The sequence below is a fragment of the Natrix helvetica genome, assembly GCF_964273705.1.
Source record: "Natrix helvetica genome assembly, chromosome: 5".
Lineage (NCBI taxonomy): Eukaryota > Metazoa > Chordata > Lepidosauria > Squamata > Natricidae > Natrix > Natrix helvetica.
This window is the reverse complement of record NC_138551.1, coordinates 29,376,613-29,403,953: the sequence shown is the minus strand read 5'-3', so window position 1 is coordinate 29,403,953 and position 27,341 is coordinate 29,376,613. Positions and strand designations below refer to the sequence as shown.

Sequence of the window (27,341 nt, the reverse complement as noted above, 5' to 3'; positions counted from 1 at the left end):
AACGGGCAGTTAATGGCCCACCTTTTTTGCTAGTTCGGGCAGGTAGAGAAAGGAGCCATTCAATAGACGAGGGAGAAGGTGTTCCCCTTCTCCCTTGATGACGGGGTTGCTTTATCACATGCCTCCTTTCTGTCTCTGCCTGCCCAAATGAATGAAGGAGGTGCTGGCCCCAAACTGCCTACTCTTCCGCATTCAAACCAGCCAGCCCTTTTCTCTCCTGGCATGGGCTCTCTGGAGGGGGAGGGAAGGTTCTTTCCAAAGACCAGCTTCTTTCCTTCCCTCCTGCGGCTGGAAAACAGACATTTTCAGATCGGTGGCAGAAGCACAATTCCTGGCAGTCACTTCCAGCCCTCCCTTCCCCAAGCGGCTCCAGGAGCAACAGGACATGCTTGGGGAAGGGAAATCCGGAACTGACTGACTGGAACTCCCTTCCTCAAGCTTGTCCCATTCCTGCTGGAGCCGCTTTGCTGAATCCGCGCCAGGGGAATGGCAAGAAGTGGCTGCCAGTGAAGCTATCAGGGGGGGGGGGGCTCTCTAGATGGGGAGGGAAGGTCCCTCCCAAAACCTCACTTGTCCTGGCGGCACCCCGGCGATAGCAGCTGAGAAAGGGAAGGAGGAATTCTGGGAGTTGAAGTCCACAACAGGACTTCCTGCCCAAAGCCTGGATTGTGTTTCAGCCACCTAAGCCACTTCCTCTGCTGCTGCAGCCACCAGAAAATGCTTCCTCACTGCTGCTTTGTTTCAGGCCCAGAAGCAGAAAAAAAGAGCACCTCTGTTCTAGCTGGGAGAACGCGGGTGGACAGATAGGAGGCAAGCCAGGACTTCAAGCAGCTAACAGCTTTAATGAATAACAGGTTGCCAAACGTCACCCAGTGGCTTAGTCGGCCAACCTCAAACAGTCCAACCAAGCACTTTGGCGAGAAGCTTGTCCCGGCTCATGTGTGCGGCCACATCAGCTGCTGTAATAGGAAGCTGCATCTCGTTGATCAGCAAAACCTTGGAGGCAGGAGCCAGGTCTGTTACCGTGATGGGCAAGGGGCATCTGCTCAAGGCGTCGGCATGGCAGATGTGTTTCCCGGGCTGGTGGTGCAATGTATAGTTGTACGCAGCCAGGAACACAGTCCACCTTGTGAATCTGGAAGACATAATTTGGGGAGTCTGTTTGTCCCCGGCAATGATGCCCAGCAGGGGCTTGTGATCCATCACTATGCGGAAATGACGGCCGTAAAGATAAGTGTGAAAACGTTTCACGCCAGCCACTATAGCCAAAGCTTAACGATCTAGCTGGCTATAGTTCCTTTCAGGGGGCAACAAGGTGCGAGAAAAGAAAGCAATGGGAGCCTCCCTGAATGAAGGCAGCCAGTGGCTTAGCACAGCTCTGACCCCGTAGGGAGACGCGTCACAAGTCAGAACAACTGGGAGTGATTCAGCGAACTGGAGCAGGGCACTCTCAGATGTTAGAAAGTCTTTTACAGCCTCAAACGCCGAGGCTTCTCTCTTGCCCCAGACCCACTTCGCTGAGCGGTCTAGCAGTCTGTGGAGCGGTTCCACAATGGAAGCCTTGTGCGGGAGGAATATATTATAAAAATTCAGGAGGCCCAGGAAGGCTTGCAGTTCGGCTTTCGTGGTAGGCGGAGGAGCTTGCTTAATAGCCCGCACTTTGTCTGGGGCAGGATGAATGCCGTTGCGGTCAATTAAAAACCCTAAAAATTCGACCTGTGGCACAGCAATCTTGCACTTGGTAGTTTTGAGTTTCAAACCCACGCTTCGGAAACGACGAAGCACGGTACGCAAATGGGCCAGGAGGTCAGTCAGGGAGCAGGCAGATACCAGGACGTCGTCAAAATAAGGCACGACGCCTGGTATACCCTGTAAAAGCCTCTCCATTAAATTTTGGAAAAGTCCAGGTGCCACACTGACTCCAAATTGGAGCTGTTTGCACTTGAACTGCTGATATGCCTGGGCGAGGTCCAACTTTGCAAAAATGGTTCCCTGCCCCAGTGAGTGCAGCAGGTGCTGCACTACGGGCACAGGGTATACGCTCTGCTGAAGGCCACGGTTCAAAGTGCATTTAAAGTCCCCGCAGATGCACACAGACCCATTACCCTTCACTGGGGTCACGATTGGGGTTTCCCAACGGGCGTGGTCTATTGGCTCTAACACCCCTTGGGCCAGCAGCTTATCAATTTCTGCGTCTACCTTGGGTTTTAACGCAAAAGGTACCCTACGTGGCTTCAGCCGTCTTGGAGGAACCTGGGGGTCCAGGTTAAAAGAAATGGGAGTACCTGTGTACTTTCCCAGACCCTCCCCCAAAACTTCAGGGAACTCTTTAGTGAGCATGTCCAAATGTGGATTGCTCTGAATCTGGTTAATGCCTGTAATGGCCAGCCCTAGGGCTTCAAACCATTCCAACCCAAGCAAGTTTGGCCCGGGCCCTTTTACTACAATAAGAGGCAGGCATTTGCTATATTGCTTAAAAGCCACTCTGCACAAATATTTTCCCAGGACAGGGATGGATTTCCCCTGGAAATCCCTCAACCTTAATAGACACGGCGTCAAACTGGCTTTAGAGATAGCAGGCACAATTCTTTTAATTGTTGCTCACAATATAATAGAGACAGCGGAACCCATGTCAATTTCCATTTTGCAGGGTCTGCCTTCCAGTTTAACTGTGAGGAATATTTTTCCCCTTGGACTGTGGACAATCTGATCCACTTCAGACTCTTCCCTGTCTTCCTGAACAGAAAAACAAGAATCCCTTTTTCTAAAATTCTGGGGTCTGCCTGGTCTGGAAGGTTTTCTGCTGTACTGACTGCTGCCCTGAGAGTTGCCTTCCAGCGCGTTCGCACAGGGCACAGCAGCCTGGCAGAATTTTGCTAAATGGCCTCTCTTCCCACAACAGAGGCAGGTCGTATTTTTAAAATGGCACTCCGCCCTGTCATGTCTACCTCCGCACCCAGGGCAGTTTGTTTGGGGGAGACTCTTACCCTGCCGACTTCTGGCTTCCTCCGTCTTTAAGCGATGTACATCATTGTTTCTGCCAGTGCAGGCCTCACCGAAAACATCTTCGTGGTGAACTCGGTATGCTTGCCCGCTGCCGGCAGCTTTGAGAAGCCTTGTATTTCGTCAGTGGATTTGTTTGACAGCTCCACTGCCCTAGCCTCATCCAGAGCCACCTGCAAGTCCAGCTCAGGTTTGGCTAACAGGCGGCGCTGAATACGGAGGTCTCTAACCCCCCCACACACAATTTGGTCTGTGAGTGCCTCATCCAGATCTTTGAATTTACAATGGAGAGCCGCTGCCCTTAATGCAGCCACGTATTCATTAATAGACTCTCCCTCATGTTGGAACCTTCTATAAAACGCAAACCTACGCATTGTGCGAGACGGGGTAGGGGCGTAGTGATTTTTTAATTTGGTTATCAGCTCGTCCCAAGACACTGTGTGGACTGAATGAGGGGCCACTAAGGTTCCTGCCAAATTAAACATTTCTGTGCCGCATAGGTTTAAGAAACACGACTTCTTACGTTGCTCAGACAGTCCAGTGTAGTCGTTGGCTTCTAAAAAGCACTCGAAACGGGAGATAAAAGAGTCCCAAGTTTCTGTGGGTCCATTAAACACGGCCAGTGTATTCATTCAAGTCATCCTGAGGCAATTCTTCTTCCTGTGGGGGGTAATCAGAGGCCCTCTTCTTGGTGAGTGACTCGCTCGACCTCTCGTCGAGTGATTTCCCTGAGGGAAATTTCAGCTCTGTGACTCAGCTCAGCTCAGTGACTTTCAACAGCTCTGCCTGGGCTCCTCCTCTGTTATCCCACCTTTGTCGCCAATGTTCTAGCTGGGAGAATGCGGGTGGACAGATAGGAGGCGAGCCAGGACTTCAAGCAGCTAACAGCTTTAATGAATAACAGGTTGCCAAACGCGGCAGTTCACAATTCGCGCGTCTCAGCTAACTGGCAACAACTGAGCCCTGCTTTGACAGCCTTTATATATGCTGGCTGTCAAACAGGGAACCAATCGGCAACGAGCACAGCACCCTCTAGTGGAATGGACCAGAGGGAAAACTATAATACATAACAACTTCCACTCTTTATTCCTACTTTCCTCAGCCTACGGGTTATTTAGGGGGTGGGGGAAAGTGCCCCTTGGTTGCCCCTCCAAGAAGATCACCGCGTATCCTCCATGAGTGGGAGGTTGAAGGAGCGACCACAGGTGAAGAGCGCCAAGGGGTTTTGGCAGTGAGAGAGAAAGAGTTCAAAGTCAGTGGAGGTGGTGTGTGGCTGGTGTGCCTTGTTCTGACTTTCCCTGGGTTCAAAATGCTTTAAAAAATAAAGTTTTAGGGTTTTTTGCGGGGGTTGTAAAGCATTAGGGATACAAGGGTCTTGTCACTTGACAGCTTTAAGACTTGCATGTTTCAAATGCCAGAGTTCCTCAGCCAACATGACTGGAGGAGGAATTCTGAGAGTCCACAGTCTTAAAGCTGTCAAGTTTGAACATCCCTGGTTTTTTTTTTCTATAAGGTTAGAATGCAAGGGTCTTGTAACTTGACATCTTTAAGATTTGCACACTTCAAATGCCAGAGTTTCTGAGTCAACATTTTGGTTGCTAAGTAAGAGCATTGTTAAGTGAGTTTCACCACATTTTATAAGTAGGCCATACTCACCTGATCACATGACTGCCAAGCCGCTCCAATCCAGTCACATGACCCCCCCAAACCACTCCCACAAAACAGGCCACACCTACAGAACAGTTTCTAAAAAAATTGGAAACTCACCACTGGTAACGTATTATAAATTGAGTCCTTGTAGAAGATGTCATATAGCAGGACTTGAGCTTTCAATGTCCTTCGTCCAGCTCCTATGTTATTCAGCCAGCATTCCTGAGTGTGAAAACCTATCCTAACCCAGGATTATGAAAACAGGTTTTACTATTATAATACCTTATTAGAATAGGCAAATGGTAGCACCTAGTTAACAATATCCTAGGATGGGAATAGTCAAAAACATTGGGAATTTCTTAGACAAAGAATAGGGAAAGTGATGACAAGTCAATATACTAGAATGAATTAATAATTTTCTATCTACTTCCTACTGACCCCCTGTGGTCATTAGATGATGAATCACAGAACAGTTATATTTTTAATTCCTTCTCTATCCTATTAAATTTCGATATAATTACAATTTGTATAGTTAGCTTTTAACTTTCAATCTTTCTCTCTTCTGACTATTGAGGTCTAGATTTCATACTTCATATTCTCCGTTATTATTTATGCCTTTATTACTTTACTATCTCCCTGTTTTCTCTCCATTTACAGAATTTCTTGCTTGGTATTTCCAGTATCTGCAGGTCCCTGAAATGATGGATTCCATAACCATGAATTCCTTTCAGAGGAATTCTGAAATCTCATGGTGTCCTCTCCAGGGAAACAGATGCTGGTCTTTCTTTGAAGCAAAAATAATTCTTTCTTTTTTTGCATGATACTTTCATGATATTTTCCTCCCTCACATCTGTGTCTGGTGCATATCAGCCTTTTTCAGTGTATTTATTGTGTGAGTGCTAGATTAGCTCATTAACCATATTGTTATTATGGTCCTTGTGGATTCCAGTCAGATGCTATCTTGCTCTTCCCTGAGCCCCTTCTGATGGATCACCTGTCTGGCCCATAGCAATTGCTGGCCAGATTGAGAAACATTGTTTACAGAAAAAGAAATGGAGTTTAGAGTACTATGAAGCCTTTGCTTAGTACAAGGATGTTAACATTTATTTTGTTTTGCAGGCCACAATTGTGGAGAAGTTGGGTGTTGGACACTTTATGGATGTTATAAATCTGTACACAATGGTTGAATATACACCACCTACATCTGATGAAAAAGTCATTGTAACAGAGACAGAATTTAGCCATGTTCCAGTACGTCTTTACATTCCTACAAAGCAGTCAGATGTCTTGAAAAGAGCAGTGATTTTCATCCATGGAGATGGATGGTTATAGGCTCAGCAAGTAAACATAAGTATTTATCCCACTACTATGGGTGTCAAATAAAAATGTATCTGTTTCTTCTGATATCCAAGGGCTTTCATTGAGGTATAACAGAGATATCAACCTTCTTGAGTCAGTGGTTAATTAATGAATTTTTAAGACCATCCTGATAATTCTCACAAAATGAATCACATTGTAGGTACAAGATTCACAATTGTCAAAAGGTAAATTGATGAGGTTGTGCATCTCAAATTCTCTAGCTCTTGCCAGTTTATCTGTTTGCCAATTTTAATTTACAATGTAATCTGAGCGATAGGGGAAAACAAAGTACTAAGCTGCTGCAATCCCATTATTTTCATTTCCTAGAGATATTTATGGGATGTAGGGATTCTCAGACATAAAGGAGGCTGTTACCTTGTTTTAGCATGTTAGTTTCCCATTAGAAAAAAAATCCCACTCCTTTCACATCTGATAGAGCATTGAGCTTCACAAAGATGAAGGAAGGCATACACCAGGTACACCAAAAATGCTTAATTGGTGAAAAAGTATTCCTACATCAACTTAAAGATGGGAATGTTTAAAACCCATTTTAAAAAATCTTCACATCCTGTTGACTACTTGCTTCTCTACTTTGGTAGTTTTTCTTGGCAGCCTCAGCAGGAGCCATATCATTCCAAGAGATCCCTGAATGGTAGAGATTAGAACCATTTATCCCTGCCTCAATAATTTTATGATGCTCCCAAACTTAATTTCCACTCCCAAAATTCCTCAAACAGTAAAATTTGGGGAACTGGCATCCACTAATCTTCAAGTTGCCAAGATTGGGAAATATTCAAGTAGAGATTCGTGGAAAGTTTCCAGAAAGTCCCTCCTAAAAGAAACCGAAAACAGCTCATTAGAATTTGTAGCCTTAGGACTTCAAGCCTCACATGAAATGAAGCAGGAATATTTCTGCTATTCATAAAATGAGCTTGATGTTTCTTAGCTTTCTATGGTAACATGCTAGGCTCACTCTTGTGGTAGTCTAAAGCCCTTGTTCCATATTGTTTTTGATGCATGCACTGTGTATTGGTATTGCAAGAGTAATAAAACATGCTTTGCCACTTATTTTTCACAGCCATGAAAGCCTATGACCTCTTATCAAGATGGACATCAGAAAGACTAAATGCTGTTGTGGTGTCAGTCGAGTAAGAATGGTGTTTAAATGAGACATTTTCATTTATTAATCTTTTACTAATCTTTTTCTCTTAACAAAAAATTAATTAATAGTTGGTAATAGCACAAACTGGCACATTGAAAGCCAATATATATTGTTATTGGTTGCTAAATTATACTTCCTTCCGTATGCTGTGCTATAAGTATTATTTTGTATTTATAATGGATAGCTAATATAGTTTTACATTTACTGTCTCATACTTTTTGCAAAGTGTAAACAAATAGATTATGATTGGAAGATGGTATAATAATATTTAAATACATAAAATGAAATGCATAAATCATTTCAACAGACTAAAATCTACATTTTACAATATTTTTGTTATTTTTCAAAGTTAAAGATTATTATGTCTCAGATTATTCCATACAATTTATAGGTTCCATAAATCATAACTTTCTATGAAGCTTAATTATTCTACTAACAAAAGAGACCAGATTAGAATTGGTCGGTAAAAGGGAAAGACATTTTATTGATCATTTAGCACACAAATAACTCAGGAATTCTCCAAAAAATCAAACAAATTCTACATCAAATAAAACCACCTTGGCATCAATAGTGTAAATCTAGTGATAAATTAATTTTGTTTGGGCAACACAGGGAATATATAAATTTCTGTCATTGTCTTTTTAATCAATTCCCAAAAGTTACAGAATAGCTCCAAAATATCGATTCCCCGTTGCATTTGAAGATGTGTACTCAGTATCAAAATACTTTCTACAAAGCAGCATTCTGGAGAAATATAATGTAGATCCAAGCCGCATAACCATTGCAGGAGACAGCGCAGGAGGTAACTTAGCTGCAGCTGTAACCCAGCAGGTAAGAATTACCCATTTGAAAGTAATAAATCTAAAATGGGGCTTTTCACACTGTCTACCTAAGAGTAGGAAGTCATAAATTTTAATAACCATGAAAGATTCAGGTTCTTCTAAGGAATCCAAAATGGAGGGTCATAGAATTATGCATGTTAATTGAACCCCGACTGTCTGAAATTATCATGTAACCTATCACCTTGGGGTATAAATAAGAACTAGCTGCAGCAATTAGCAATCAGGGCAACTGGTGAGCCTTTTTGCATTAGATGGGTAAAACTGGGTATCTACCATTTTAAAAGAAAGTCCAAGATTTTGAGCTTGCTGATTTGCTTAGAGCAAGAAGTCAATATAGCCATCTACCATGGTTGCAACGAAGCCCAAGAAGATAATTGATTCAGGAGGAAATCCACTAGATAGCACCTTCTCAATCGTTATTTCATTGTGAAAAATGTAACTTTAGCCCCATTTCAAGAATAAAAGGAGCTCAACAATAAATCAAAGTAACATATCTTCCAGTATTTTATTTGCAATTTTTCTCAAAAGTCATTGTAGAAAAGTGCCAGATTACAAATACTGTGAAAAACATATCAGTTAGGGGTTTTCCTCTATAATTTTGCTTTGAAATTTTAATGGTGGTTTTGCTTATATTATGAAATACGAAACATATTAAATAGTCCTTCTTTCACAGGAAAAATGAATACTTTTCTTTTCCAGCTTCTAGATGACCCTGACGTCAGAACTCAATTCAAGATTCAAGCTTTATTGTATCCTGTTCTTCAGAGTATTGATCTGGAATTGCCATCCTATCAGGATAATGAAAACATGCCAATTCTGTCCAAAACAATAGAAATCAGAGTGATATATTACATCAGATGACTCTTTTTCCAAAGCTTTAGAGACCAACCAACATGTTCCTGCAGAGTTCAACCATTTGTTTAAATTTGTAAACTGGAGTAAGTGGCTACCTGAAAGATTTAAAAAAGGCCACATTTACACTGACCCATCACATAGAAATTCCAAAACTGAACACAAATATCCAGGTTTAGTGGATCCAAGGCTGGCACCACTTTTAGTTGAGGATATCAAGCTTCGGGGCTTACCACTTACATATATCCTTACTTGTCAATATGATGTCTTGAGGGATGATGGAATCATTTATGTTTCCCGTCTTAGGGAAGCAGGAGTTAAAGTAGCACACGAACATGTTGACAATGCTTTTCATGGTGTTGTATCATTTATTACAGGCCCTTTTGTCCTAAATATAGGACACAGAATGGCTAACAACTACATTGAGTGGCTGAATAAGAACCTGTGAAAATAAACCTCTACCAGCTGAAGACCTGGATTCATTCAGTTTCATTCAATTTATTTTTTTCAGGGACATTATCCTTTTGGATACTATACTTCTGCAGTTATTATACTTGATATAGAATCTCTTGTTTCCTGCTGTTTGAATAAGTATGAGAAGATTGGTAGAATATGTGGGGGACTTGTGTAACCATTAAATGATTAATAATTTAAAATGATTAATAAAGCTTTTCACCATTTTATTTGTGAAGTTATAGACTTGAATCTTGATGTTATTCAGGATTGCTTTAAAAGCCATGATTCATTTCTACACTCTTTTGGCACCAGTCAAATATGTTCCAATGGGATTTTTAAGGTAACTTGTTCCTTTTGGGAAGTATCAGTGTGAATATCTGTCTACAGACAATTGTAAGTTCTTGAGTAGCATTTCATGAATAAAACCTCTTGGTTTCTCTTGATTGGATTTTGCATGGATGGTGTCAAAGGAAATGAGTGTGATAGTGCCTATAAATTCATCTTTGATTCAAGTTGACTTGTTCTATGAGATATGTTATGCCACAAATGTAAAAATAGTACTTCAATACTACTTCCCATTGTGAGTTGCTGGATCACTAATTTTGCATAAAAGATATAAAATGTATAAGCTTTGAATTTTAATGGTTGTTTTGCTTATATTATGAAATACAAAACTTATTAAATAGTCCATGTTTCATAGGAAAAATATTTCTGATAAATACTTTTCTTTTCTAGCTTCTAAATGACCTTGATGTCAGAACTAAATTCAAGATTCAAGCTTTATTGTATCCTGTTCTTCAGAGTATTGATCTGAAATTGCCATCCTATCAGGATAATAAAAACATGCCAATTCTGTCCAAAACAATAGAAATCAGAGTCCTCAGTGAATATATTGCATCAGATGACTCTTTTTCCAAAGCTTTAGAGACCAACCAACATGTTCCTGCAGAGTTCAACCATTTGTTTAAATTTGTAAACTGGAGTAAGTGGCTACCTGAAAGATTTTAAAAAGGCCACATTTACACTGACCCATCACATAGAAATGCTGTTTGAATAAGTATGAAAAGCTTGGTAGAATATGTGGGGGACTTGTGTAACCATTAAATGATTAATAGTTTAAGATGAAAAATAAAACTTTTGACCATTTCATGTTTGAAATTATAGACTTGATGTTATTCCGTTGATGTTATTGCTTTAATAGCCATTATTAATTTCTATACACTTTTGGCACCAGTGAAATGTGTTCCAGTGGGCTTTTTAAGGTAAGTTGTTCCTTTTGGGATGCAACCAGTGTGAATATCTGGCTGCAGATCCATGTAAATTCTTGAGTAGGTTTTGATGAATAAAACCTTTTGTTTTCTCTTGATTGAATTTTGCATGGCTGGTGTCAAAGGAAATGGGTGTGATAGTGCCTATAAATTCATCTTTGATTCAAGTTGAGTCGTTGATTTGGAAAAAATGAATAAAATGTTCTATGAGATATTGTGCCACAAATGTACAAATACTACTTGTAGAAATGTACAAATACTACAAATACTACTTCAATACTACTTCCCATGGTGAGCTGCTGGATCAGTTAGATAGATATGCTCCTGAGGAGGCTTCCTTAGAGACAGCTTATTTAATCAGTCTCCAATTTTCTCTTTTTAGGGGAGACAATCCAAAAACGGTCGGACTGCAACTAGAGCACTGTAGAAGAACTAGATTATCTAGATCCATTTCAGCAGGGGTTCTAACTTGGGTATGTGTTAAAGATTCTTTTTTAAACTATATTCAGTTAGATTGACCCAAACTCAAGAGATATAAAAAAAGTGCTGGACTTTGGATATGTAAGACAAATATATGTGTGCTTCCTATTACCTTTATTCCGTATTTTTATCTATTGCTATTATTTCTATATTATTACCATATATTATTTATATTATTACAATTATATCCATACAAGCCTTCTACTTCTATTATCTCCTATACTATTACCATTGCAACCGTCTCTATTATTATTACTTCTGTATAGATAACTATCTATCTTTAAGAATGGTCCATGCTCTAAATTAATAGAAGTCTATTAAGGTTGTTGAACCGAAGGAGAAATTGCATGTTTCCTTTTGTTGTTGGTTATTTTATGCATATATCTCTCTCATTTAATAATGAAAAATTAAATGTTTATCTTATGATAAAATTGTATGAGCAGCTAGGATAGGATGGGATAATTTGCTTCTTTTTAAAGAGATAATAACTAATGCAAAGCTTTTCTTCTGTATGCAATTAAAGACTGGTTGTTTAACTTGTTTAAGAATAATCAGTAATTTCATTTTCATGTGAATTATCACCATATATATAACTACAGTGTGTGTACACACACACACACACACACACACACACTGTAGTTGTATATATATATATTATATTCATTTTCATAACATATAATCACATGTATTCTATTACATAACCAACATTGTCTTTTATTATTAAATCTTTACATCAATTCAACTTACCATCAACCCCCAAAAACAATTATTGGCTTTTCTGCTCTCCATACACCAATATTTGCACCTTATCCATCACTTTCTTCTCCCTCTCTCCTCCTCCTCCCTACCTCCTTTCTTCCCGCTATCACCCTTTTCTTCTCTACTTCCCCTTCCTTTTTCCTTCTCTCTTCCCTTTCCACTCCTTCTTTATCTCCTCCTCTTCCCCCCCTGCCCTCTCTCCTATCCCTCTCTTCCTCCCTTACCTCTCACCTCTACTTCACACTCTTCATCTCATTTACTTGGTGTATTTCAGCTTCTGAGCAAGACTCAGCATAGGCTAAAGATACAGAAGAATCTTGACAAACTTGAACATTGGGCACTATCTAATAAAATGAAATTCAATGGTGAAAAGAGTTGATGGTATTTATAATTCCTTTTCAATATACATATTTAATTTTAACATATATCTTCCTCCTTCTTTTTTAAAAGAGAAAAAAGTATACATGCATAGTAATTGTATTTTACCCCCCCCCCCAGCCTATATGACCAAGATGTAGACCTGGTTACAATTCCCAGTTATTCTCATCATTATGTTTATATAATTATGCATCCTTAGACACCCCAAATTTGTGATTCTGTAATTGAGATTTATAATCTCAATAATTTCCCATTGTAAGTTTATTTCATGTTCCATCTCCATTTTTCCACATCTTGGCTTAGGTTACATTTAATTGTCTTTAAATAACAATCCTTACTGTTCAATGTTCATTACAATTCCCTTCATCTACTATACAGAATAACAAGTGGTACACCTTCATTATCCCTCCCCCCTTCTTCCTTCAGTTCCTGCTTCTCTGAGTTCAAAATTCTATTTAGACTTGATTTTAGTGATTGTTGCATATTTTTTTTATAATTTCACATAGTTCTTCAAATCCCCACCTTTCCATAATGTCCAGTTCCAAAGTTACAGTTACTTATACAGTTCTTATTTCAGAGTTCTGGTCCACCTTAAATTTAGCTAGTTCAGTTGATGTGGAAAGGAAGAAAGGTGGGACCCATCTTGATCCTTGTTCTTCCTTAATGTCCAGTTCCAAAATTGCAGTTAGTTATACAGTTCTTATTTCAAAGTTCTGCTCCACCTTAAATTTAGCTAATTCAACTAATGTAAAGCAGAAGAGAAGCAGGAACCATCTTGATCTTTTGCAGAGAAAAAAGCTTCATATTTTCCTGGTTCTTGATTTGATTGTTTTTTCCCATGTTACCTTCCACCTCTCGTTGGTTAGAGTTGCTCAAAATATATTAATTGGAACAAACTTGCATACAGCCAAACTCTCTGCATTTTCTTTTCGCCTCCTGCTTTTCCAAGTTCTGATTTATGGCAATTGGTTAATTAAATCTTCCTGCTCAGAGTTTCATATTCCATTTGCAGCAGAGGCAAGATTAGGTTATCAGTGAGAAAATAGTGCTTTGTCTTGATTTTTCCCCTTGTTACATTCCAGCTCTCATTAATTGGAGTTGCTTAAGATACCTTAATTAGAAGAAATTCGAACAAAGCAAATGAGGGAATAAATGAGAAACTCATCAAATTTGCAGATGACACCAAGCTGGCAGGAATAGCCAATACCCCAGAAGATAGGCTAAAGATACAGAAGAATCTTGACAAACTTGAACATTGGGCACTATCTAATAAAATGAAATTCAATGGTGAAAAGAGTAAGGTTCTACATTTAGGCAACAAAATAGAAATGCACAGGTACAGTATAGGTGGTACCTTGCTCAACAGTAGTAAATGTGAATGGGATCTTGGAGTCCTTAGTGGACAACCATTTAAATATGAGCCAGCAGTGTGCAGCAGCTGCCAAAAAATCCAACTCAGTTCTAGGCTGCATCAACAGAGGGATAGAATCAAGATTACATGAAGTGTTAATACCACTTTATAATGCCTTGGTAAGGCCACACTTGGAATATTGCATTCAGTTTTGGTTGCCACGATATAGGAAAGATGTGGAGACTCTAGAAGGCATGCAGAGAAGAGCAACAAAGATGATTAGGGGACTGGAGACTAAAACATATGGAGAACAGTTGCAGGAACTGGTTATGTCTAGTTTAATAGAAAGAAGGACTAGGGGAGACATGATAGCAGTGTTCTAATATCTCAGGGGTTGCCACAAAGAAGAAGGAGTCAAATTATTTTCCAAGGCACATGAGGATAGAACAAGAAGCAATGGGTGGAAACTAATCAAGGAGAGAAGCAACTTAGAACTGAGGAGAATTTTCCTGACAGTTAGAACAATTAATCAGTGGAACAACTTGCCTCCAGAGGTGGTGAATGCTCCAACACTAGAAGTTTTTAAGAAGAGGTTGGATAGCCATTTGTCTGAAACAGTATAGGGTTTCCTGCCTAGGCAGGGGGTTGGACTAGAAGACCTCCAAGGTCCATTCCAACTCTGCTATTGTACTATACTGTACTGTACTGTACTGTATTGTATTGTATTGTATTGTATTGTATTGTATTGTATTGTATTGTATTGTAAATGTTCCAATATTTGAGGGACTGCCAAGCTATTTTCCAAAGCACCTGAAGGCCAGACAAGGAATAATGGATGGAAACTAACCAAGGAGAGATTCAACCTAGAAACAAGGAGGAACTTTCTGACAGTGAGAACAATCAACCAATGGAACAGCATGCCTTCTGAAGTTGTGGGAGCTTCATCACTTGAGACTTTCAAGAAGAGATTGGACTGCCATTTGTCAGAAATGGTGCAGGGTCTCCTGCTTGAGTGACAGGTTGGACTAGATGACCTACAAGGTCCCTTCCAACTCTGTAAATCTGTATAAATCTGTACATTTGACAACATTTATGTCAATCACAAAAGGCACTTTGTTTGAATCGATGCATATACTATGCCAATATGCATTAACTTCCTAGCTTCTTGGGAGGAAGTCAATATGAATAAAGATCCACACCAGCTAAAGAACTATTAGTGGTGATTTCACACAACTTTGAATCATCATCATCCTCAATCCTCATCAGTCATTATCATCATTATTCAACCAAAATAAATTTGCTCTTAACTAGTTTAGCTAGCAGAATGCAGAGAATATCTTAAAACCTATTATTAAATATATTTGAATAATATATTTTCAACACACACACAAACACACACACACACACACACACACACACACACACACAGACATACTGTATATAATTTATTAAAGACAAGAGAAGTGTGATGGCATCTTTATTTTATTAATCTGAATCATAGGATTTTTCTATTGCTTTCTCTTTGTAAATACACCAATTCTACTTTCTCTCCAGCAACTTTGCCACTTATAATTTCAGTTCTGCAGTTCAAAGGTTTTTGACTTTTTCCAAGTCAAAGTGAAGAAAGTGTGTGGCTATCCTTAAATATTTGAATATAGAAAAAATTTCCCTGAAAAACTACTTTTTATTAGTCAAGTACTGTCTATTCCTGTAATTAACAAAGCAAAATAGGTTCTATCAACTGAAAATTGGTGAATATTTAACAAAATGCCTCTGGCACTGATTTTACTTTTGAGATCAAGGAAATGCTTGATCAGCTGACTTGTCAGTATCAAAATCCTCCTGAGATTAGTCAGTGAAAGCGAGTGTTGAATAAAGTAGACGGAGTACAAGATGGGAGGAAAATTATTCTACCTTCTGGTAGCTTCAACTTTGGTAGCCTACTACATCTACCAGCCTTTACCAGAGAATGTGGAGGAACCCTGGAAGCTGATGCTTTTCGATGCTAGCATTAGAAGCCTAAACCATGCGGTAAGTTGAGACATTTATTTCCCGTGCTTATGCCTGAGAATGCTTGAAGATGAAAGTTGTGCTTTTAGGGAAAGAAGATAATGCCAGAGAAAACAACAATCAAAAAATAAGAACACTAACAATCTGTAAAATGCCTTCATCATACTGAAGGCAGATACTGAATATTATGGTTTATCCATAGGAAGAGCTATGGAATTTATGTATTTTTCTACACTTTTTCTGGATGTAATCTTAAAAATATAATAAAATCAGGAACAACTTCCTTTCTATATTTTAGAAACTTATCCTTTTACAAAATATTTTCTTCCCAGACATTAGACTCTGAGCAGGATGCTTTTTTAATATTGGATATAATCTATATTTCAGTCACTCAAGCGAGCCAGTTTGGTCTAGTGGTTAAGACACTAAACTAGAAACCAGGAGAGGGAATTCTAGACCAGCCTTAGGCATGAAAGCCAGCTGTGTGATCAATTCCTGTTGTAACTAAATGGATCAATTCTTGGTTGATCAAAAAAAAAAAGAACAGACACTGCACTTGAAAGAAAAAGAAAGAGAGAAAGGAGGAAGGAAAGATACTTCTTACCTTCTGTATCTGTCCGCTGAACTGAGTAAATTCTTGCACTCTTTTTTCTCACTGTCTCATTATTTCCAGATTGCAATGCTTAACTAGTAATGCAGGTAATGTATTTTGTCTGTTTATTTTATTTTGTGCCTGCATGCAGAAAGAGAAACCCTTATTTGCATTTTATTGGCTTCCACAAATCCCAAATAGGGAAATCTTAGAGTAAATACTCATTGTTTAATGTACATTGTTTCTGCATTTTAGCTGTTCACGTCCACCCAGTGCACTGAAATGGATTAGTCTTTTTGCATGCTGCTGCATGAGGAGCCTTCTGTGTTTCTGTTGTTCAAACATCTTCGCTGGGACTGAATCTGGGGCATATCAGTTTTCATCTACCTGTGGGTGCTTGCAAAGAGAAAGAAAACAAGTACTTTGCCCTTTTCAGCAAATGATTTCATTTGAGCCAAGTTTATTCTACCTGTTTGGCAAGTGCAATTTATAGAGTAATGTTACAAGTGTAGTCCAATAACAATGTCCCATAGCAATAATACCCTCCCCTTGGTCCTACCCAGAGTACTCTTTGCCTTATCTATTAGTAGAAGATATAGTAGTAGTAAATCATTAGTTCTGGAGGGCTTCTTCCATCTTTTCATAATCTTTCTTGAGAGTTCATTTCTGCTTTATCCAACTACAAAACTTTTTTCTACATTTGTGCTTTTTTCTGACTTGGTCAGTGCTTTTTAAGTACAAATTGAAGCCATTTTACTAGGCCAGGGATCTGCAACCTTAAAAACTCAAAGAGCAATTTGGACCCATTTCCCACAGAAAACACCGACATCATTCACCCCCATCGAGTCACATGACTCCCTAGCCATGCCTACGCAACAGGGTATTAGGGTTAAAAAACACTGGGAACCACAAAACCTTTTTGACATCTCTCTCTCTCTCCCACCCCTCTCTATGTCTCTTTCTCTCTTCCTTCCTTCTTCTAAATTATTAATCTTCTATCTACCTCCCTGTGGTCATTAGACCATGAATCACTGAACAGTTATACTCTTAATCCCTTCTCTATCCTATCATATTTCGATATAATTACAATTTCTATAGTTAGCTTTTAACTTTTAACTTTGAATCCTCCTCTGTCTGAGGTCTTCATTTCATATCTCATATTCTCCATTATTATTTATGTCTTTATCATGTTATTACCTCCCTGTTTTCTCTCCCTTTACAGAGTGTCTTGTTTTCTATGTCTAGTATCTGCAGGTAGCTGAAATGATGGGCTCTGTTACCATGAATTCCTTTCAGAATGTCCTTGGATTATCTCATGGAGATAATCTCCATGATTATCAAGGCAACAGATGCTGGTATTTCGTTCAAGCAAAAAAAAAAGGATGCGAACATTTGTTTTGCAGGTCGCAATTGTGGAGAAGTTGGGTCTTGGACACTTTATGGATGTTATAAATCTGTACACAATGGTTGATTATACAGCACCTACATCTGATGAAAACGTTATTGTAACAGACACAGAATTTAGCCATGTTCCAGTACGTCTTTACATTCCTACAAAGCAGTCAGATGTCTTGAAAAGAGGAGTGATTTTCATCCATGGAGGTGGATGGTGTATAGGATCAGCAAGTAAGCATTATTATTTTATTCCACTACTTTGGGTCTCAAATAAAAATGTATCTGTTTCTTCTGATATCCAAGGGCTTTCACTGAGGTATAACAGAGATATCAACCTTCTTGAGTTGCTGGTTAATTAATTGATTTTTTTAAAACCATCCTGATGATTGTCACAAAATGAATCACATAGAAGGTACAAGATTCACAATTGTCAAAAGGTAAATTGATGAGGTTGTACCTTCCAACCTCTCTAACTCTTGCCAGTTTATCTGCTTGCCAATTTTAATTTACAATGTAATCTGAGCAGTAGGGGAAAACGAAGTACTAATTTGCTATCATCCCATTATTTTCATTGGGACTGTTCAAAACCCATTTTAAAAGATCTTCACATCCTGTTGACTACCTGCTTCTCTTCTTTGGTAGTCTTTCTTGGCAGACTCATCAGGAACCATATCATTCCAAGGGATCACTGAATGGTAGAGATTAGAGTAGTTTTTCCCTTCCTCAATAATGTTATGATGCGGGGAGGAGGAGTCAACGTCGCAATGGTACAGATGTGTGGTCTCGATGTCCTGAGACTGCCACAGATACTTTTGCCACTGGTGGTCCAATCGGACCTAAACCATCCCAAAGAGACAGTGAACAGGAAGACTACGTCTTGCTGATCTCAGGGACTCCACAAAGTCCCTGATTGATCCCAGAGAAGGTTTTCAAGCTGGGGACAAAAGGCAGCCTAGGCTGATGAAGTTGGGACGGCTCCGGAACAGAAGGAAATGGAAAGAGAAAGTGTGTCCATCTGGTGAGGAAACCTTTCTGTTTTGAAAAAGACTGCCCCAAAAAACCTTCTTTTTTATGCTAAATTAAATCCTTAAGCAGAAGAAGAGTGAAAGGAAGCAATACTGCCGCTCGGAGGCTAGCTGCTAGAGTTTCTGAAACTATGCATTCATTCCTGTTTCTCCTTTGATTTCTCTGTCTTTGTACTTCAAATTTCCGTAATTACAAGTGATAAGAGCCAAGGGCACAAAGCGTTTACACAACTGTCCTTTGAGAGCCTTATTGGCACTGGGAGAGGGGGAAAATGGAACCTCTTTCTTGTGAAGATTACAAATTTACAATTTGGAAATATGGATCAATTTTCAGAAGAGGAAACTTTAACTTTTCAAAAGATTTGGGATGGAATTCAAAATTTATTGGAGGTAACTGAATTGAGAAGAAGATAGAGTTTATACTAGAAAAAAATGATGGAGATGGAGCCCCCAAAATTGAATAGAAAAATGAATACAAAGATAAGAAAACCAATGATTTGATTTGTGGAGTGAAAGTGGTTGAAAGCGAAAAAATGGGAATATGGAAAAGGGAGTTTGATGGACTGGAGCTCTATCCCAAATTTCAAGACATAGAAGAAGAAAAAAGGGGGGAAACGATGGTTTTAAAGAGAGAAACCTCCTTTATCAGCTGAGCCAGGGAAATAGGTATGTATTTGTCATACCAGGGGTTGTAACACAAATACAAATATATATATGTTACCGTGAAAGACGGAAATTGGTGAATGTCGACTTTCACCGGTGAATATCAACACATACCAAATACGTCGGTGAAAGATCGAATATTTCATTACATTATTTTACATTCGGACCCTTACTGATGTATGTCGACAATCACAGATATGCTCTGGTGGAGGTCAAAAAGAGAGGAGCCGAGGTGTCGAGAGGAGCCAACAAAGAGGTGACTGGCTGTCTCCCGCCAAATCCTTTGTTCTGCTGGGAGTCACGTGAAAGACCGAAATTGGTGAATGTCGACTTTCACCCCTTGGAGGTCGAAAAGAGAGGAGCCGAGGTGTCGAGAGGAGCCGAAAAAGAGGCGACTGGCTGTCTCCCACCAAATCCTTTGTTCTGCTGGGAGTCAGTCAGCTTTGTCCGTGTTATGCAACGTTTGATGGTGCGAGCAATGTTTTCTTAATTTTTTTACGACACCCTAATTTATAATCAATGGATACTGCAGTGAATCGTGATCTTTTTATTGAAAAGTTAAATGCATTAATTGCGGGGAAACGAGAAGACAATTGTTTTTATTTTTCTCAAGAAAAGTACTCTAAAATACTTTCTGAAGTGGTTTCTGCTAAAACTAAGTGCAATACACCTTTGGATTACAGACGATTAAAATGTTTTGATGTTTTAAAAATTAATGATGAAGAGAAGTTAATTGTACCATTAAAACAAGGAGAAACGAATATACAGTATTATGTTACCAATGAGGAATTGTTCAGTATACTATATGAAACTCACACCAGAATAGGCCACGGAGGAAGAACACGTATGCTTAAAGAATTGCAAGTTAAATACAAAAATATTACATATGAAGTTGTAATGTTGTATTTAAATTTATGCAAACAGTGTCAAATGAAACACAGTGCACATAAGAAAGGTATTGTTATGAAACCAATGGTCAGTTATGAGTTAAACTCAAGATGTCAAGTTGATCTGATAGATCTGCAGTCAAACAGCGATGGCGAATATAAGTTCATAATGGTTTATCAAGATCATTTAACTAAGTTTGTCCAGCTACGACCTTTGAAAACTAAGAGAGCTGAAGAAGTAGCGTATCACGTTCTTTCAATATTTTTAACATTTGGTGCTCCAGCAATATTGCAATCAGATAATGGTAGAGAATTCAGTAATCAAGTCATATCCGAACTATGCGCTATGTGTAAAGATGTTAAGATAGTTCATGGAAAGCCTCGTCACGGTCCAACACAAGGCTCAGTTGAAAGGGCCAATCAGGATATACAGAATATGCTATCTGCATGGATGAACGATAACGATACAAATAAATGGTCAGATGGTTTACCCTTTGTTCAATTTGCCAAGAACACTACATACCACGAAGGAATACGCCAAAGTCCTTATGAAGCCATGTTTGGCGTTAAGGCAAAAAGAGGCATAGCAACGTCTTTTTTGCCTAGCGAACAAATCGCAAATATTGAAACCGAAGAACAACTCGAAGAAATTGCCAATACTTGTGAAACCGAAAAACAGCTTGAAGAAACTGTTAATACTTCTGAAAAAAATTTGAGCGGTGGTATAGCATCGTCTTTTTTTCCTAGCGAACAAATCGCAAATATTGAAACCGAAGAACAACTCGAAGAAATTGCCAATACTTGTGAAACCGAAAAACAGCTTGAAGAAACTGTTAATACTTCTGAAAAAAATTTGAGCGGTGGTCATGCGGAAAATCATATTTCAAGGAAAAATATTGAAGAGGACCTGCATTCTACTACGTTTCCACATCAAGTTCTAACTGGAAAACACGAGTTAATTTCAATAAAAAGAGTGGCCGCGAAAGAGAATCTTCTACTGCAAGCAAACAAAATGTTACGCACCTCACAAAAACAATTTCCTCCTGCTCAAATTGGCAATAGTGTACAAATACAAGTCCCTGATGTCGACCGTGGTCGTGCAGATAGCCGAAATGTGTTAGCGGTTGTTGTTGGAATAGAAGACTCCGACTTCTATAAACTGGCAAATAAAAATGGTACCCTCAAGCAGCTTTACACACGTAACCAGTTCGTAATTTGTAAAGAAAAGTTACTTTTCATAAATGAGATTTCGGTTCAAGAAATTTCGCTGAGAGAAGCAGCTGCAGCTAATTCGAGAAGCGGCGGGCAAGGCTATACACGCTGTCATTGCAAAAGGAAGTGTTCCACAAATAAATGCAGTTGCAAAAGCAAGGGACTTCTGTGTAATTCAAAGTGTCATAATAGTTTCAGTTGTTGCAATAAATAAGTTTTTAATCACATAAGTGAATAAGTTTTTTATTAATATTATTTTCTTTTCTTATTTAAAATGTACTGTTTGTTTTAAGTTCTTGGTCACTCCTCTCGCAAAGAGAGGCGAAAAAGTTACGTCACCCTTGTGATATTTTATCGCCACTGAAATATGGAGAAGAAAATATAAATCTCCGACATGTCCAACATTCACCATTAGTACTTGGTGAATGTCGACATTGGCTGGTGTAAGTCATAAATAAGGGTATTTAGCAAATATTTCGGACATACACCAAGTGATTATGTGAATGTTGATATTCACCGGTGAATGTCGACATTCTACAGATTTTGGTCTTTCACTGTAACATATACATAAAATAAAAATAAAAAAATTCTTGCAAAATAATAATGTTATGATGCTCCCAAAATTAATTCCATTCCCAGAATTCCTCAGCCAGTAGAATTTTGGGAACTGGCATCTACAAATCTTGAAGTTGCCAACATTGGGAAACATTGGATTAGAGATGTTAGGGATGTAACCCTAGGCTTGGCTTGGCAATGTATATTAAGCTATGATTATGTTACTGTTACTTTAAATGCTTAAGAGATTAATTTGTTAATTACCTCAAGCAGCCATAAGAGGGAGCCAGAATGGTTGTTAGATCTCTCTCTCTCTGTTAGAAGCTGGTTGGTGTATGGTGAGGTATTGTGGTTTGCAACTGTTTGCTATTTTGTGTGTTAAACTGAGAATATTGATAACTGAATTACTGAACCGTGTATGACTTGGACTGATTACCGGACTCTGAATACTTCTATATTTCTACATAGTAAACTACTATATTTTTATACTATTCAGTGTCTCTGTATGCTGGTTTGTGCGTGTTATTCCATATCACTCTCATTACGCTTCTCTGCATACTCGCTCTTCTAACGGGGAGCTTAATTACTTAACAAGAGATTCATGGAAAGTTTCCAGAAAGTCCCTCCCAAAAGAAACCGAAAACAGCTCATTAGAATTTGTAGGCTTAGGACTTCAAACCTCACATGAACACGAGGCAGGAACATTTCTGCTATTCATAAAATGAGCTTGATGTTTCTTAGCTTTCTATGGTAACATTCTAGGCTCACTCTTGTGATAGTCTAAAGCCCTTGTTCCATAGTATTTTTGAAGCATGTATAGTGTATTGGTATTTCAAGAATAATAAAACATGCTTTGCCACTTATTTTTCACAGCCCTGAAATCCTATGACCTCTTATCAAGATGGACATCAGAAAGACTAAATGCTGTTGTGGTGTCAGTCGAGTAAGAATGGTGTTTGAAGGAGACATTTTCATTCATTGATCTTTTCCTAATCTTTTTCTGTAAACAAAAAATTAATTAATGATTAGTAATAGCACAGACTGGAACATTGAAGCTATATATATTGTTATTAGTTGCTAATTATACTTCCTTGCATATGCTGTGCTATAAGTATTATTTCGTATTTATAATGGATAGCTAATATAGTTCTACATTTATTGTCTTTTATACTTTTTGCTAATTGGAAACAAATATAATATGATTGGAACACAGTATAATAATATTTAAATACATAAAATGAAATGCACAAATCATTTCAAAAAACTAAAATCTTCATTTCAAAATATAAAAATGTAGAGATTGTCAGCCTTTTGGGGTAATCCAGACAAACTATTGTATATTGTATGGAAACTACCCAACACTATGGGTAGCAAGGCTACCTTTATTGTAAAGTTATAGTAACAGAATTTTGCTTTTTTTTTGCCCCGTTTCCTTTACTTTGAAAGGAACCAGCATGGTCCCTTCTGAGATGCTTTCCATACCCAATTCCTTTTGTGGACTGAGATGTCTCCTATCTCTTATCTGTGGGCTGTGGTTCTTCCTTCTCTTCCTTAAGGATATTTCCACAGATGATTACATCAGTCTTGCTTACCAGCTGCTTTAAAAAAAGCTAATGATATTTTCCAAAGTTAAAGATTATTCTGTCTCATATTGTTCCACATAACTCATAGCTTCCATAAAGCATATATTCCAATGAAGCGTAATTATTCTATTGACTAAACAGAGCAGAATAGAATGTTGATAAAAGGAAAATAAATTTTATTGCTCATTTAGCACACAAGTAAGAAAGGAATTCAAAAAAATTAAGCAAATTCTATATCGAAGAAAATCACCTTTTAAAATCTTGTATCAGAAGTGTAAATCTAGGGATAAATTAATTTTGTTTTACCAACACAAGGAATTTATATATTTCTTTCATTGTGTTTTTAATTAATTCCAAAAAGTTACAGACTAGCTCCAAAATATCGGTTCCCCATTGCATTTGAAGATGTGTACTCAGTATCAAAATACTTTCTACAAAGCAGCATTCTGGAGAAATATAATGTAGATCCAAGCCGCATAGCCATTGCAGGAGACAGTGCAGGAGGTAACTTAGCTGCAGCTGTAACCCAGCAGGTAAGAATTACCCATTTGAAAGTAATAAATCCAAAATGGAATTATACATGTTATTTACCTCTGTTATCACAAATCATCCTGCTAGTTTATTTACCTTGGGGCTTTTCACACTGTCTACCTAAGAGTAGGAAGTCATAATTTTTAATTACCTTGAAAGATTCAGGATCTTCTAGGGAGTTCAAAATGGAGGATCATAGAATTATGTCTGTTAATTGGACCCCGACTGTCTGAAATTATCATGTAACATAATACCTGCAGCAATTAACAATCAGGGTACTGCTGGGACTTTTCATATTAGAGGTGTAATACTGGGTATCTACCATTTTAAAAGAAAGTCCTAGATTTTTAGTTTGTTGTTTGGCCCAGACCAAGAAGTGGCATGCAGGCCATCTACCATGTTTGCAATGAAGCCCAAGACGACAACTGATTCAGGAGGAAATCCACTAGATAGAACCTTGTCAATGGTTATTTCATTGTGAAAAATGTAACTTCAGCCCCATTTGAAGAATAAGCAAGCTCAACCCCCTTCAATGTAAATTTAACACATTCATGTGAGCTGTGAATGACATAAGACAAACAAACAATTCTGATTCTTACTTTTTATTTGATATATTTGCATATTCATGAATTTTCTTAGAGGGGAAAAGGAGAAATTGCTATGTGTTGTTCTTTTACATACCTTAATTATAAAGTGATTGAGGAAGGCTGTCTCTAGGAAATTGCAATCTGGGTTTTTCTCTAGTCCTAAATCTCAAGAGAAGTACAGGTAGTCCTCAATTTATGACCACAATTGAGCCCAACATTTCTGTTGCTAAGCAAGATAATTATTAAATGAGTTTTGCCCCATTTTATGACTTTTCTTGCCAAAGTTGTTAAGTGTTAAGTGAATCACTTAAGTTCGTAACACAGTTGTTAAGTGAATCTGGCTTCCCAATTGACTTTGCTTGTCAAAAGATTGCAAAAAGTGATCACATTATCTTGACACAAGAGTTGTATGTGCAAAAAGCAGTCACAAGTCACTTTTTTTCAGGGCCATTGTAACTTTGAGCAGTCACTAAACAAACTGTTGTAAGTTAAAGACTACCTGTATACTTTCCCATGGAGCATTTCCACATTTGAAACCAATTTCGTTGTATTTAAGTACAATGACATTAGGATTATACTTACTTACAGCGACTTCAATATAAGTGAAAGATGTAACTTCACTCCCATTGCAAGAATAAAAAAAGCTCAACAACACTATCAAAGTAAATTTAACATATTTATATGAGTGGTGAATGACATAAGACAAACAAACAAAAATTTATCAAGAAAAAATAATTTTGGGTGAATAAGAGGTCACTTTTTAGGACAATGTTAGTATACTGAGTCGGACATGACCTGTATTTTACAAGGAGAAGAATTTTAAATCTCCCCTCACTCTGCTCCTTTTCCCTATCCAGCCTATTTTGACCATGAAAAAGAATTGAAAAAAATGAAATAACTCCTAAAACACCTAAACTCCACAGAGTAATGATAAAAATAGTTATATTATAGTCATTGATGAATAAGATTGTAACATACTGAAGTTTTCAAGATATCTTTTGGTAGCAAGTATAATAATATATCTTTCAGTATTTTATTTGCAATTTTCTTCAAAAGTCATTAGTGTAGAAAATTGCCAGATTATAAATACTGTAAAAACATATCAGTTAAGGTTTTTCCCTTAAAATTTTGAATAAAAGATAAAAAATGGTTTCTTACAAAATATATTTCCTTACAAAATAAGAAACATATTAAATAGTCAATCTTTCACAGGAAAAATATTTTAATAAATACTTTTCTTTTCTAGCTTCTAGATGACCCTGACGTCAGAACTCAATTCAAGATTCAAGCTTTATTGTATCCTGTTCTTCAGAGTATTGATCTGGAATTGCCATCCTATCAGGATAATAAAAACATGCCAATTCTGCCTAAAACAATAGTAATCAGATTCATCAGTGAATATATTACATCTGATGATTCTTTCTCCAAAGCTTTAGAGACAAACCAACATGTTCCTGCAGAGTTCAACCATTTTTTTAAATTTGTAAACTGGAGTAAGTGGCTACCTGAAAGATTTAAAAAAGGCCACGTTTACACTGACCCATCACATAGAAATTCCAAAACTGGACACAAATATCCAGGTTTAGTGGATCCAAGGATGGCACCCCTTTTAGTTGAAGACATCAAGCTTCAGGGCTTACCACTTACATATATCATGACTTGTCAATATGATGTCGTGAGGGATGATGGAATCATGTATGTTTTCCGTCTTAGGGAAGCAGGAGTTCAAGTAGCACACGAACATGTTGACAATGCTTTTCATGGTGTTGCAACATTTATTACGGGCCCTTTTGCCTTCAATATAGGACACAGAATGGCTAACAACTACATTGAGTGGCTGAATAAGAACCTGTGAAACTACACCTCTACCACCTGAAGATGGTTGCTCTGGATTCATTTAGTTTCATTCAATTTTTTTTTTCAGGGACATTATCCTTTGGGTCAATAAATTTGACACTATAATTCTGCAGTTATTATACTTGATATAGAATCTCTTGTTCCCTGCTGTTTGAATAAGTATGAGAAGCTTGGTAGAATATGCGGGGGACTTTTATAACCATTTAATGATTAATAATTTAAAATGAAAAATAAAGCTTCTTTTGACCATATCATATGTGAATTTAGAGACTTGAATCTTGATGTTATTCAGGATTGCTTTAAAAGTCATGATTCATTTCTATACACTTTTGGCACCAGTGAAATGTGATCCAGTGGGCTTTTTAAGGTAACTTTTTCCTTTTGGGAAGCAACCAGTGTGAATATATTGCTGCAGACCATTGTAAGTTCTTGAGTAGCATTTCATGAATAAAACCTCTTGGTTTCTCTTGATTGGATTTTGTATGGACTTTGTCAAAGGAAATGGGTGTGATAGTGCCTATAAATTCATCTTTGATTCAGGGTGACTTGTTGATTCAGAAAAAAATGAATAAAATGTTCTATGAGATACATTATGCCACAAATGCACAAGCTACTTCAATGCTACTTCCCATGGTGAGCTGCTGGATTAGTTAGATAGATATGCTCCTTAGGAGGCTTCCTTAGATCTAGCTTATTTAATCAGTCTCCAATTTTCACTTTTTAGGAGAGACAATCCAAAAATGGTGGGGTTGCAACTAGAGCACTGTAGAGGAACTAGATTATCTAGCTCCATTTCAGCCGGGTTTCTGACTTGGGTATGTGTTAAAGATTCTTTTTAAAACCATATTCAATTAGATTGACCCAAACTCAAGAGAGATAAAAAG

At 38.0% G+C, this 27,341-nt stretch overlaps 1 protein-coding gene and 1 pseudogene across 4 annotated transcripts in view; both read left to right on the top strand.

Annotated features, from left to right (window-relative positions):
* Positions 1-9,450, top strand: part of LOC309392445 (arylacetamide deacetylase-like) — a 52,927-nt pseudogene extending 43,477 nt beyond the window's left edge. The window contains exons 2-5 of the transcript XR_014176866.1: positions 5,773-5,994; positions 7,091-7,160; positions 7,834-8,005; positions 8,716-9,450. The product of XR_014176866.1 is annotated as an arylacetamide deacetylase-like (transcript). The remainder of the gene's footprint in view (positions 1-5,772; positions 5,995-7,090; positions 7,161-7,833; positions 8,006-8,715) is intronic.
* Positions 9,451-10,450: 1,000 nt separating this feature from the next.
* LOC309392440 (arylacetamide deacetylase-like) lies at positions 10,451-26,928 on the top strand. Of its 3 annotated transcripts, XM_081953667.1 has the most exons (6): positions 10,451-10,883; positions 10,975-11,065; positions 17,566-17,788; positions 22,773-22,842; positions 23,844-24,015; positions 25,847-26,928. In XM_081953667.1, exons 1-6 carry the CDS (start codon positions 10,783-10,785, stop codon positions 26,453-26,455), a joined length of 1,266 nt encoding a protein of 421 aa, XP_081809793.1. In that variant the 5' UTR covers positions 10,451-10,782; the 3' UTR covers positions 26,456-26,928. The 3 variants fall into 3 exon arrangements, with proteins under 3 accessions (XP_081809793.1, XP_081809792.1, XP_081809794.1); XM_081953666.1 differs by having other exon boundaries at positions 10,750-11,065; XM_081953668.1 differs by lacking the exons at positions 10,451-10,883; positions 10,975-11,065 and adding an exon at positions 15,399-15,591.
* Positions 26,929-27,341: the final 413 nt, after the last annotated feature.

Excerpts from the sequence above, each read along its gene's own strand:
- LOC309392440 (XM_081953666.1), top strand. The coding sequence starts at position 10,799 with ATGAGATATTGTGCCACAAATGTACAAATACTACTTGTAGAAATGTAC. Across the intron at positions 11,066-17,565 it reads CAGCAGGGGTTCTAACTTGG|GTCGCAATTGTGGAGAAGTT; the intron begins GTATGTGTTAAA and ends TTTGTTTTGCAG. Across the intron at positions 17,789-22,772 it reads ATGGTGTATAGGATCAGCAA|CCCTGAAATCCTATGACCTC; the intron begins GTAAGCATTATT and ends TATTTTTCACAG.